Here is a 13,941-nt window from a genome sequence, read left to right as displayed (position 1 = left end):
TTGAATTGGTTCACGAGATTTGGGCTAAGAAGGATGCCCTCAGGTCCTCTTCTTTAAGCCAAACTATCTACCACCAGATGCCTTTTCACGTTCTCATCATTGTGCTGGGTATCCTCAGCAATTACTGTATCATCATGAAAGTAAGTGATAGAGTCCACATGCTGCCACTACACTTTAAGGTGACAAGTGTAAACTTTATCCATATCTGCCTGCTATCAGCACTGCTGACAAATAAGCAACTGCCACTACCACCCCTCTTGCATATTTCTTTCCCTTAAGTGAATGTTGACTTTGATTGCTTTTCTCTACCCAATGCCAGATAGTGTCCAAATGTACACAATGATGCACTCAATACAACTCTGCCATGTTACAAGCATTGAGCAATATTAGGAACATTATTATGATGAAAGAATGTGCAATGTCAACTGAATATGCTTAAAATAAGTTATACATTATTGTAATCTTATTCAGTTGACATTGACCATTCTTTCATCAAGTGCTCTATTGAGTCCAATTAAACTATGAATTCACAAAAGTGAGTCAACAGCAGCATGCTAAAGAGCTTTCAACTTCTTGTGACATAAGTGTGGAGGATCAGTCTTGGCCAATGATTACTTCTTTTTAGCTAAGAGGTCATTTTTTCTTACCCCACCACCTATGCTGTTGAATTCTGTGGTTGCTGAATATTAAGGCATCATATTCTTAATGACATTTATTCACTCTTTTTTCACTACCATAAACATTCTGTCTCTGTATGTCACAATTCCCTTTTCATCCTGTATTTCTCCCTTGCACTGTTTTTCTATTATCCTCCTTCTTCCTATGTTATTGCTGTAATTAGGTCACTTTAACACAGGTTAAGTTGACTTGCAGACTAGTTAGTGATACTTTAAAAAGTTCATATAAGAAGCAATACAGAGAGAGGGGATTTGGGTAAGCCCCCGTAGCAATGGCTCCTATGTTTTTCAAGGTTTGCCATTAGTTGGATGGGCTGTCCATTAAGCCTATGAAATTCATTGCAAGGTTACATTGTCCCATTGTTTGGTGATGATACATCTAGAAGTAGTCTTACACGCTTCTGATGCCTGTTCTTTCCGTGCTCTCTCTTTCCCACCACTCTTCACTATTATACAAGTCTGTCATTTATATGGAAACTTCAGAGGGATATTGTCATGTCTTTAGCCCATAAGCTAGAGCTGTCTTGAGAAAAGAAATTGGCCAGCGCCTGGTAGTCTTATTTATGGATTCATTTATTTAATTCTTTTGTAAAACTTTGTCTTTTGACAGAAGCCATTTCATAGCACTGTTCTAATTAATGAAGCAGATGATGACCTATCAAAGCCCCTTTCCCAAGGACACTGAATACTTTTCCGCAGTGAGTTTAAAATTTCCAGGTGTTTATTCAGGATAAATCTTCTGTGCTCAACAGCATCACTGTCCCCTTTGGAGCCATGAGAGTCCCAAATGATTTGAGATAGAGTGAAGTATCTCCTTTAAAAGGAACTTTTGCATTTTCAATGGGCATGCAGTGTTTTCTAAGGTCTGCGCTCAATCTCCCTCCATACTTTTTGAAGGGTAAGTTTCCTGTGTGATCATGGTTGCATTTCCAGATGTCACATTGCCAATCAACATATGATCCCTTTTAGGACTGCAGTGAATTATCTGCCATACAGATATCTGTAGGTAAACAGAGACCACAACAGTGGTTCTGCCTCACCATGAGCAATGAGAGAAGCAAAAGTTCCTCCCATAAAAACGGGCCGCAGATATAGTGCTAGCATCCTTCTACATATGGGTGTGTCCCTATGTCTCTCCCATTGAAGAACCTTTTGTGACTTTTGAAGAGTAACTAAATCTTCCAAATGTCACTCAGTGCCAAGCTATGTTGGGAGCCTATCCATTTGTTCCTAACAAAGTTGTGTGGGTGCTCTCCAAGCATCCCTTAAAGCAATAAAATTAATGGACTTCTAGATGTCTTGCTTCATTCCCTTTGTAGCACTTCCAGCCATGTCATTGGTTCCCATCCCAGAAGCCAGCCAAGCCCTGGCCACGACAGAGTATAGGTCTTCTCAGATCAAGAGAAAGTCAATTGAATACATAGTTCTGTATTAATTGTTTCCTTGATGTCACTGACCAGAAGCATCTCATCCGCATCTTCAATAGCTCAGCACTACAGCCTGCATGTCTTATGAATTGTCTTTGCACAGATAACCATCTGAAAAGTAGGCAGAAACTGAAGGTGAGGAAGAACACAACCCTTACATAGATGACCTCACTCTTACCCACGTAATTTTAATGGAGGAGGTTTCTGCTCATACTTAAAGAGAAGACTGTCTGGATGCCAACAATGCTTGTGGATTGGGCAAATTGAAGAACTTATTTGATCAAATCAAACATCAGCCCCTTGAAGGAGTGGGATGACTATATGATTTCCAACATTCAGCCTGACATCACTACTTTGGATGATGGGCTTCAGGTGCACAAGGACAGGCTGGTGATGGCGTAGAGCCAGACATGGAATGAGATATCACTTGCATATGAGGGTCACCAATTTATGCTACAAACAAATGCACATCTCTGGTAGACAATACGGTTTCATAATCACTGTTGATGGAACTTGCATTGTGCCAGGCAACAGAGCAGCCAGCCAGATAAGGTTACCTCAGCCCCCTTTGTAGAACTTGTGTCATAGAACATTTATCCGCGAAGACTGTACAGGTTAGGGCATGCTTCCCAATGGGCTGTTAGTGCTGCAAATAGAAATTGGTCCTTCATTCCAATGAAGACTTCCATCGCTACATGATTCATTGGGCATCACTAATTGCAATGGTACACTGTGCGGTCTGTGGGCAAACCACAAGTGGGACACTTTATGAGAACTATGAATCAGGTGCTCATAATTGCACAAGAGCTGCATAGAGTCAAGGAAATGATGGTCTTCTTGTTTTTGTGATGGTGCTAATGACTTCTGAAATGTATACTGATTGTGCAATGATGTCTATCATGTTCAGCTTACCAGTCAAGGCAAGGGTCCCTACTTATAACTCATGAACACCCAAGTAAATGAATATACTACGGTTGAAGAATAAAAGAAGAAGAAATCTGCAAACCCGAAGAGAGGTGCAACACTCTTCTCACACTAGTGATTAACATTGTATTGAAGTACCAGAACCTGATCGGAAAACACAGTCTCAACTATGCATTTTGCCCACAAGAAATTGTAGCATGAAAAGAAACTATGACCACCGGAACCGGAGGGGAACAAATAATTACAAGTAACTGCTTGCAATTAAAGAGATAACCTTGCTAAGTGGGCACCTCACAAGTCTATCCAAGCTGAAACAAGAACTGAGGAAGGATCTCAACTAGTGACATCCTTAGTCAAGGAAGAACAATGACTTCCTTTGAAGAGCTGTTGCCATCACTAAGGCACCAGACCTTTCCCATCATCATGATGTTGTCTGCTAATATCTCAAGAGGTACATTAGCAGCTCAGCCTGTGATCGTTGAATTAGTTTAGGATCAAAATATGGGCTGCACCAGAAGATTGATCTACCCATCAAGCATAATGATTAAGTATAGTTATACTAGTCCTATGCACGTCTTACTCATTTTGTCCGCTAGTTCCCCCACTTGCCCACACTTTTGCTGGGAGGTACTGCACTGTGCTGATCCCGCAATGTATAGGACACTGGAATGCACAAAATTGAACAGCTCAGGCCATCTACACTGTGAGCTATATGTGTAGATAACGTAACACCTGAAGGATGTTAAGCCATTAGAAGCTAGTCAGAGGAAATTTAGTAATTGTACGGAAATTGCTTTTGAGAAAATAATCCACTTAGTTTCCCATTGTTCAGCTATGGCTTCTTATTATGTTTCAGAACTTTCTTGCGTGGTACCTTGAGCATTCTCTAGAAAGATCTTGCAAAGGATATTCTATCAGTTAATGAATCCTCACATAGCTTTGTGGAATACCAGTTTCAGGTTTGATGGTTTCAGTTTCAAATTTTGGTTCTACAGATTCTCATGTAACCGCTTGTGATGTTTTAAAAGGATCATATGCAGCATTCTCAATTAATCTAAAAATACTTCACAGAGAGTGTTAGAAATGGGATTTCTGGTTGGCTAGGGCATGCGCCTAAGCCAGGCAGAAACCGCCACTCTAGTCAGGGCAAGGGAATACACACCAAAGATAACCCCTGCTCACCCCCTTGGTAGCTTGGCAGAGCAGTCAGGCTTATCCCAAAAGCAATGTGTAAAGCGTTTGCGCAACACACTCACACAGCAGCGACACACTAGGCACACCACAAAAGAAACTCCACACAAGGTTATATCAAAAATAGCCTTTGTATTACTCATAAAACACATTAGAGTATAATCCCATATATACACTGTGCCACCTGGCACTAGGTATTACTTTACAGGGGATTATATACATTACAGGGCCAATCGGGCCACTGTCATCACCATCATAACACATACGTAGCGAAAATCACAACCACTAACTACTGGTAACCTCACAGGTAGCATAAACACATTATGCCTAAATCATGAGCATGAACATCAGAATTACCAGTGTAACCTGGTAAGGAGAATTATGGATATATCATCAGAGGCTGTGCACATATTGTAGTCACCCTTATCACAGGATTGCCTAGCATAGCATATTAGACACACATCACCACAAAAGCATAAAACATCATGCCTACATATACTCAGTAGTGCCCCCTGGTACTCTTAGTATGGTGCACACATTATAGTCAAACCTTGGCATGCACGTTATCCATCGTGTATCCTAATCACTCCTGGCCATGTCCAGTAGCCCTGACTCACAAAGCACCTCCCTGGCTGTGCAGTATTCTGATGGGGCGTGGGTGCAACTTACCCTGGTCACTCTGAAGTCAACAGAAATGCCACCTTTGTTGCAGCAATCTGGTGGTACAGCTGTGGAAAGGGTCACCGGCACCAACAGTGCCTCAGGAGCCCCTTCACCGGGCTCATGCTGGTGCAACTGACACCCCAAACAGGCACCTGCAATGTACCTTGCCAGCTCCACTCACCGGGTCTTCTCCTTCGTGGTTGCAGCCACCCATGACCTGGCGGTGCAGCTTTCTGCGTGGATAGGCATCAACAGTGTGTTTTCCAAGCCCCACTCACCGGGGCTTCTCTTTGTGGCAGACAATCAGCCGGGAACAGGGAGACCACAGCGACCGGGAGCCCACGAGGCTCCGTCTTCGGTTGTAGGCCCACAGGCTCTCCTCCTTGGCACGGGAGCCCCGCCCCGACCAGGCGTAGCCTTCGCCTGACTTCAGCGGACCTTCCCGGAGCAGCAGAACCCGCCCCCAATGGCATCAGTGATCTTCAGCGAATGGAACCTGCGGGGCTCTCCACTTCTTCATGGGAGCACCGCCTACGATCAGGCATCCTCTGCCTGACTTCCGGATCGGCCGCAGTGCTTGCAGTCAGTTGCGGAGCGAAGTCTCCGTCAAGTTTTGGGCAGTTTCCTCACCACAGCAGTCAGTGACATATTGCTCTTCTTGTGTCTGATCCTCACAGCACAGGCCACTCCAGCAGAACCTCTTGCTGTATCTCAATCAGCACACATCGCACATCACTGAGTGGGCAACCAGCACCACCACCTCCTCGGGATCGTGACAAAAGTGCTCTCTTAGCGCTAAGTCGGCTGACTAATGTACTGGAGAGAATCCCCAGCCCTGCTATTACTGGGGCAGAGCTGGGCCCAGGCAGGCCAGCTCACAGTGCCCTCCAGCAGAGGGGAAGTCCTTTGTGGAAGTTCCTCCTGGCACCCAGCAGTACTCTCCTCACAGCTCCATGAAGATACCCCAAAACATGGGGTCACAGCCCCAATACTTGTACCACTTGTGTCCTTTGTTCTGTCCTGGCACAGGGCTTGGGTGCCAGTTCAAACCAGATCTGGGGGGCACTCAAACATTTATTTACACTGCATCAACACCTTCAATGTTAGTGTAGGCTCTGGCCACAGACACACCACAGGGGGGGGCTGAGCCAGCAATTTTCCAGGCAGGCACAGACCATTTCAGGGTCAGGGATTACTCCTCCCACTACACCAAATGCAGATCAGGCCCATTCAGCCTAGGGCTGACTCACCCAGTCTTTCTGGAGCTACTGCACATCCCCAGTCCCTGTCACTCCAGAGCCAGACCTGCAATACACATCAGGCAGGCACAAAGACATATAGCACACAAAAATGCCAACTTCTAAAAGTGGCATTCTAAAATAGTGATAATAAATCTGCACACACCATTACCCAGCATTTATTACCACCATTCCAAACATACCAAACTTCATCCCGCTATTCCTCTCAGATCAGGAATTGCCACTGAAACACACTTATGAGAATCCCCAATGCATTCCTACGAATAGGGCAGCCTCACAGCAGTGAGAAACCAAAATGGGTGTTTGTCACTACCAGGACATGCCACACAGTTAAGGCACATGTCCTACCTTTTACCTACAATGCACCCTGATCAATGGGCTAGCTAGGGCCTACCTTAGGGGTGACTGATATGTAGCAAAAGGGGAGTCACAGACGTGGCACCCATTTTATGTGCCACGTCACAGCGGCAGCAAACTGCGCGTGCAGGCCCTACAATGGCAGAGGCCTTCGACAGGTTTGACGTCCACCTGCAAGCCACTGCAAGCCCATCAGTAGCATTTAAGTTACTGGCCTCGGCTATCTGGGATACCGCTTTACAAGGGACTGATAGGTAAATTAAATATGCCAAACAGGTGTCGACCAATATTACCACGCTTTACCATAGAGAGCATATGCACTTTACACTGGACTGCAGTGCTAAAGTACCCAGAGTCCTAAAACCACCAACACCAGGTCAGAAAAAATACCAGGAGGAAGGCAAAAAGTTAAGGGAAGACCCTACAAAAAGGGCCACGTCCAACAGAGAGTCTTGTGAAATCATCATAGAATCTTTCACCGGACCCTATGGAACAGAACATGAGGAGCAGTATTACTGTGAAACTAAGAATAAAAAACGGAATCTTGTATGTTGTGTGACCACAAATATCAGATGAGATGTAGAGACTGGGTAGCCATGGATAATCGTACCTAAGTTTCTATATTTATTTAAGCTGTGGCTTGGCATCTCATGGGAACCTCATTTTATTCCTTTAGGTTCCTACGTCGATTTTTGTGCAGTGTACGTGGAATAACTTCATTCTGGATTAGTGGACGATTAGCAATAGATTTGAGTGGGTTTATGGGCTGTCTTACCATTGTTTATTTATTTACTGTTTTAATTTTATTCTATTTTCATTCCAGGAGGAACTCTTCATTTTCAGTAGTGATTTTAAAAGGATATTACATAGCTTGATGTACTGTAGAATGATCTTAAATAGTTTCTGTATATGTGTGACAAGGATGCCTAATAGATAACTGCAGAAATGTAGGAGGATCATCTACAAATTTCAACAGTAATCCAAGCGATCTCACAAACGACAGCATGATTTGTCATATTCTCAGAGGGCTCTTTAAAATCCCACAGTAACCTGTACATTCTCAATTAAGCCCACACATCTTTGCAGCCTAAAGTTGATCTGCACTTAAACAAGACTTTGAAGAAATAAACAAATACATAAAAGCTTAGAGTGTATTATAAACTCCCCACAGGACCCAACAGTATCTCCCACAAGGCAACTTAGATACTGATGATTTGTTTAAAAGTGTAACGTCATAGCTAAAATGAAAACACTTACACATGTACAGGTCTACCATAAGGTAACATTTAATAATGTATTGAGGTGACTTCGCTTTGCGGTAATTTGATGCTCAAATATTTAAGGGTGACTAAATGTAATTCTTAAAGGAAAGCTAATTTTACTGATTTATTAAACTATATGGATGTGTATTATATAAATATTCTAATAGGTCCTGAGGTTCATGGGAGACCCTTATCTCAACGGCATCCAGGAGAATCTATTTGGAAACTACATCATCCAGAAGGGACTATCTATTCCCGGCCTGAGAGACGAGATTCTTGCTCAGGTAGCCAATCAGGTGTGGCGCAATACCAATCCCAACAATGAAGAACGTGGATGGTACCTACTGGCTTCGTGCCTTAGTGGGTTTTCGCCATCACCCAACATGGACAAATATCTCTTGAAGTGAGTACATTGAAAATACAAAAATCCCCTTGTGTTTTATTACATAAACTCTGCATTTGTTATAAACTGTTTCTCTTTTGTACATGCTGCATCATTAAGATTGTTGTTTGCCCCCGGGATTACATATTGTCAATTGTGATATGCCATAGTATATGGGCTTTAGTTTTTCTCTGTTATTTTGGAAACTTACAAATAAAGTATTAAAAAAAACCTCTGCATTTTCAATTGGCAGTAAGCCATATTGCTAGTACTCAAGCGGTAAATGAAAAGGGCAGGTGCTCCATGGATAGTCCACTCCGATAGGATATGAATTCGTCATTTTAGCTGGCTGCAGATCCTCAGTCTCCCTAAGCAGTCACAAACATCCAGAAATGCATACTTACTATGCTGTTGACAAGTAGAAGTAGACAAGGAAGCATTTCCCAAAATTTCCACCCAGTGGCTAATTATGGTATTATTTTCAAAACAGGGTACATTGAGTGTGTACTGCTGCAGACTTTGTAATAATTTTGATTACAGACCTAAATATAGAGCATTTTTGGAATGTCAAAATGATGTCTAAAATATGACTTCATAACCGCGGTCACTTCAGATTTTTACCTTTGGTTAGTACTAAGGTGAAGTACATGCTCAATTTCACCTTCAGATGGGCTGTTTTGCTTTTGTTGCAGGTTTGTCTCTGATTTCGCCTACGATGGGTACAAACCATTTTGTCAGCACAAACTTATGCAGGCCATGCAGAAGTCACAGCATGGACCAGAGACAGCCAGGACCTATCCACCCTCTTTGCTGGAATGGATAGCCAACAAGGAGAAAGCTAACATGGCACTGGACATATATTGCTTTGATGGTAAGGTTGATAAATGTTTTCTATTTCGTTGACAAGGGGATAAGATCTGGCCACAGGTATCAATGGTGCAGCCACTGCAGTGTCGCCGGGGCCCTCAGTCATGGGAGGACCAGACTGTCCTAAACCTTAAGTTTATTTACCCAGCCACAAGCACACATTTGTTTCTGAGTGCTAGCTTGGGGCCTGCATTTGTGTTTAGGAGGTTTAGGAGGAGAAGAAGAGTAGGGAGGTAGAGGGGAGAAAAGAGAGATAGGTGGGAGAGAAAATTAAAAGTTGGCAAGGTACAGGTCGCAAAGAAAACAGGAGGGTTTAGAGATACAGATAAGAATGGGAATAACAAAATGTAGATTGAGATGGGAGAGATGGTGGAGTGTGTTATGTAGGAGGAAATGGACAAGGAATGTCTGGGAGCAAAACAATAGCCAGAAAGAGGAGAACACAGTATTGGGGAAAGAAGAGCAGAGGGACATGGGAGAGTGGAGGGATGATGAAAGGGAGAAAGTATTGACAAAATAAGGTAGAAACAACAGTGGGAAGAGGAGATGAACAAGAAAGAATATAAAGAAACGCGGAGAACTGTAAGAGGGGAACCAGAACAAAGAGGTAGGTAGATGAGTGAGAGATGTAATGTACCTAGCTATAGATTGATGCAGAGATAATTGGGAGAATGGGCAATGCAGGAGAGAGTGATGAGAAGGGAGAGAATGAAGGCAAATAAAAAGGAACCAAACTGATGGGGGTGAAGGAAAGTGAAGTGAATACTAGATGCAGCTCAGAATGGAAACATCAGTGGAGAATGGATGGGGAGGTCAAGATGAGAGTGAAAGGTGAGAAAGGGGGAGAGTGAAAAGTGAAAAATTGGAGATACAGACAAATTAAGATGAGGGTGCAGCACAGATATACAAGGAAGTATGTAGAGATACTGGGGGACAGAATAATGAAAGAGACAATAGAGATGCAACAGAAAAGGGGTAGAGTGGACCATGGATTTCGGTAGGAGTGCCATGGGTGAGACAGGGCCGCATCTCTGCAATAGGCAGTAATGGGGCGATGAAAGGGGAATCAGAGTAATGAAGATTACTGGTAAGTAATATTAACATTAGTGGGAACTGGAGAGGGGGAGGAGGAAGTAGAGAAATACAATGGGGACTGTGTGAGAGTTATAGAGATGATAAAAGGAAGAGAGGGAGGGACTGGAGATACTCTGGTAATGATGCAGGGGTATGGGCTAGTGAAGAGCAGGGGCATATCTTGATCAGAAAGATTGTGGTGGTGATTCAGATTATCAGATTTTCCAACAGTCACACTTGCACATCCAGTTAAAATACATCAATGTGACATGCAGGGCTTGTGAGGGGGAGCAGAGTGTAGGATTGATGGGGGTACTGAGTGGCAGGAAACACAATATTTTTAAAACTACCAACATTCTCAAAGATCTTCAAAACAGGTGGGGGGAGAGTGTGTGTTTGTGTGTGTTATATTATGTCTGTGTATTTACAAATCCAGGTCAAATCCGATAGGAGCCTTACCACTTCTGACTGAGGGTACCTGTACCCCACTATTTTCTTCAGAATACATTTATTAGGAGGGTGCAATACCCCAAGCAACCCACTTGAGGCAGCCCCCCTGTCCCCCCCTCCCTACCCCCCAGGCGAAGAGGTAAAGTGGAGCAAGAACTTAGCTATCATTAGTACATCAGATGCAGAGGCAAATAGTGACCAGGTATATGCACGGCCCATTACACCTCAGTTTCGGGTAATATATTTTTACTTTCCTAACCACTGGAAGAGGCAGCCCATTTTCCTTACTTGCATTAGGGCCCATTGCATTTTGATACACCACTAGTTAAGATCCTCTACTGCATATTTCTCTAGCGAGTTGCTTGTGACCTACTGGTAGCTCTCCTATTAACTGTAAATAGCTTTCATGTGTGCAGCACACTAAATAAGAAGCTTTTGCTTTGTTGAATTTATTAATGTATGTACCCGAAAATTGAAAAGACTGTATTTGAGACCCAAATGTGTGCATTTTCAAAACTCATAAGATGATGCTTGAAGAAAAATGGTTGAACTTCCAAACTATATTTAAAGCTGATCTTTGAGTGATGAATCATGCAGCGTTGGAGAGATTTATTACTAATGTTACTATGATACCAGGGGAGTTACAGCTATGGCTGTCATCTAATAGCCATGTAGAGGCATTCCTAATTGGTGAAACCTTTTTTTACATTACTACTGGCAACCCTGCCTGATGGAGCGAGATGATCAGTGCTGGTAATCTTGCACAGGGCGGCCACTAATATAATCTTGTCTGGTGTGCTTACTATAACAACACTAATAATATTCGTAGCTCAGGATGGTTTTCATTGAAAACAAGTAGATCTCATTTTAGAAAAGGTTGGATATCTTGTTTTCTACTGTTTGCTATCAGAGATGGAATATCAGCAATACTAGGTAACTAAAACTCGATTAATATGGAATCAAGTGATACATTAATGAGAGTCTGGTAGCATCCCTATGATCCATGTTAGCAGTGGTGTACACTCTGATGTAGGGTACTAGTGTTTTTCCTGTGCCATGGGTTTGGTAAGCCTTAAGAACGTCAAAGAGGTGAATTTTACCAATATGAGAAAGAATAGGTTAGACAACTACTTGGGTTCAGATCACATGGAATGGAAATTGAAAACCACTTCAGCACTTCCATAAGGCTCTTCGAATAACATAAAGATTTCAGCAGTGACTGTCTATCGCTGAGCATTGACGGTCACGCAAGCTGCTCCTCACGCATGTGCTTGATGGCAATCTCTTGCACTGGAGTGAATATTTAGTCGAAAATCGATGCAAAGAGTGATCCTGGGCAACATAAGGAGTCATAAAATCACCTTGGCCAAACTGCAGCTCCCCACGGAACAGGGAGGACCTGGGACCTTGACATTCAAGCATTATTATTTGGAAGCATGCTGTCTGGCTGACCACAGCTTGGCTGAAGTATGCGGTAGTGACTATCGGGGTGCTCAAACCGTTGCTCATGAGCTTTTCATCCCTAAATGAGCTCTACTTGAGGCCCCAAACAAGATGCTGCATATAGGCCATTTTTCCTATCAAAAGGTCCTCTGAGTCTCTCCAAATGTCACACTGTATTCCTTGGAGATCCCCTTGAAGGGCATGTGTGCCTTCAAACGAGCCACAAGACATTGTGCTTCCGGAGTATGGCAGGGCTCTCAGATATGTTACACCGGTCACTTGTTCAAGGATGGAGTTCTGATTCCCTTTGATGTACTGATGTGGGAGAGGCCTTCCGGTGGGACAGTTTTTTACCACACAGGCAATTGGTTGTGAAGCTGGAATTTCTCTGGGGACTCACTGACACTGAACCAGCCGCTCACCCATTTCTTAAAGCATTGTTTACTATCCGGTCTGGCCGGAGACTCATCTCCTGGTTAGTCAGAGCTATTCCAGACTAGTCTGTAGACCTTTTAGTGATACTCCACCAGAAGTGGGAAATAGACATTGGCCGCCCCCTAACCCAAAGTAAATGGGACAGAACACCTGAATACCCACACAAAGTCACCATAACGCATGATTTTGGTATATACAACACAATATAATGCTTATAGCTTACTTGACCCTGTCTCAGTTTAACAAAGCTATCCTGCTGGTAAATTGGACTGCCCCCAAGGCCACAAGTTAAATGCTGACATACTACACATATTTTGTTATTGCTTGTTTCCCCAGACTTTATGGACAGGGGGCTGCACAATTCTCTCACAAATAACTTGTTGGCGTGAATTAAACTTTATGGAGTGTTGTATATTGGGCCTTATCAGTGCCAGAAATCAGGTGGGATGATATGCCGATTTTTTTTATTTAACACTTCTCCTGGCTAGGTGTACAATCACAATTAGATGGAAGGCTTCGTCCCTGCCTTGAATTATCCAGTGCCATGATATAGTGATTCGATGAGCGGAGACAGAGTCTATATTCCTAGGCCGCAAAGAGGCATGTAGACTCCACAAACGTCCGGTCACTTCCACGTGGGATGAATTGATCTTTTCATCCAAAAGCGACTTAAAAGATGACAATAGACTGTTCTAGGCTAGCTCATATGGCCCATTATATATTTACTAGTAAACACATCCATCTCAATTGACATGACAAATGCCACCCCCTATACCTCTAAGCCAGCACCCTTCCCCTGAAGTAGTCCACCAGAAGCGCTCAAGGCCAACAAACTACAGCCATCCCACCATCGAACCACCTTGTCCATCAAATTTGTTGCTGCACATAAGTCTAAATCTTTAGAAACTTTAATGAAGGTCTATGCCTCTGAAATCGAAATGCTGATCTTTCTTGAACATTTCATTGCATTTCATTTAACTGAAGAGATATTTGTAAATGTCATAGCTGGGAGAATATTATCCTCAATATAACAGTGTTTGAGGTGATCACCAGACCATCTAAATGAGATCACCAAACACTCTAAATGAGTCACCTGAGACTTTCAGTAATCCATCCCTTTGTCCATCGCACCCCCATCTCTCCTTATATGCCTCCATGTCTAGTAGATGATTCTTAACCTTTCAATCTTTTAGTGAGGTACATCAAGCTTATTGGGATGTGCCACAATGTGCTTTTAAGTGGCTGGACTACCCGAACTAAAATGTGACGTTTGACTGCTGTGAGCAGATCTCGACTTTCACCCCAAGGTAATGCTCATGCAGCAGCAGTTTGTGTTGCAAATGCTAAGATCCTGTTCACACATTTCGGTACTATGGCGTCCTTGTATCGATGTTGAACACCATTGTAAACAGAAGCAAGAAACTGTGAAATATAACAAATTGAATGAAGCTGAGTTGTCCCTAATGTTTTAAAACTTTTGGTAGATGAGGCACTGGGAAATAACCTTATGTTCGCATGATTATACTGATT

General features: G+C 43.0%; 1 protein-coding gene across 1 annotated transcript in view; it reads left to right on the top strand.

Moving 5' to 3' along the window:
* The window catches only part of MYO15A (myosin XVA), a 1,426,381-nt gene that overhangs the window by 598,830 nt on the left and 813,610 nt on the right, over nt 1-13,941 (top strand). The window contains exons 28-29 of the mRNA XM_078662701.1: nt 7,928-8,163; nt 8,835-9,013. Of these exons, the coding sequence (XP_078518827.1) occupies nt 7,928-8,163; nt 8,835-9,013 (415 nt within the window). The remainder of the gene's footprint in view (nt 1-7,927; nt 8,164-8,834; nt 9,014-13,941) is intronic.

The sequence above is a fragment of the Lissotriton helveticus genome, chromosome 10, assembly GCF_964261635.1.
Source record: "Lissotriton helveticus chromosome 10, aLisHel1.1, whole genome shotgun sequence".
In the NCBI taxonomy this organism is placed as follows: Eukaryota; Metazoa; Chordata; class Amphibia; order Caudata; family Salamandridae; genus Lissotriton; species Lissotriton helveticus.
The sequence above is the reverse complement of the archived record's forward strand: the minus strand, read 5'-3'. Positions and strand labels throughout refer to the sequence as shown.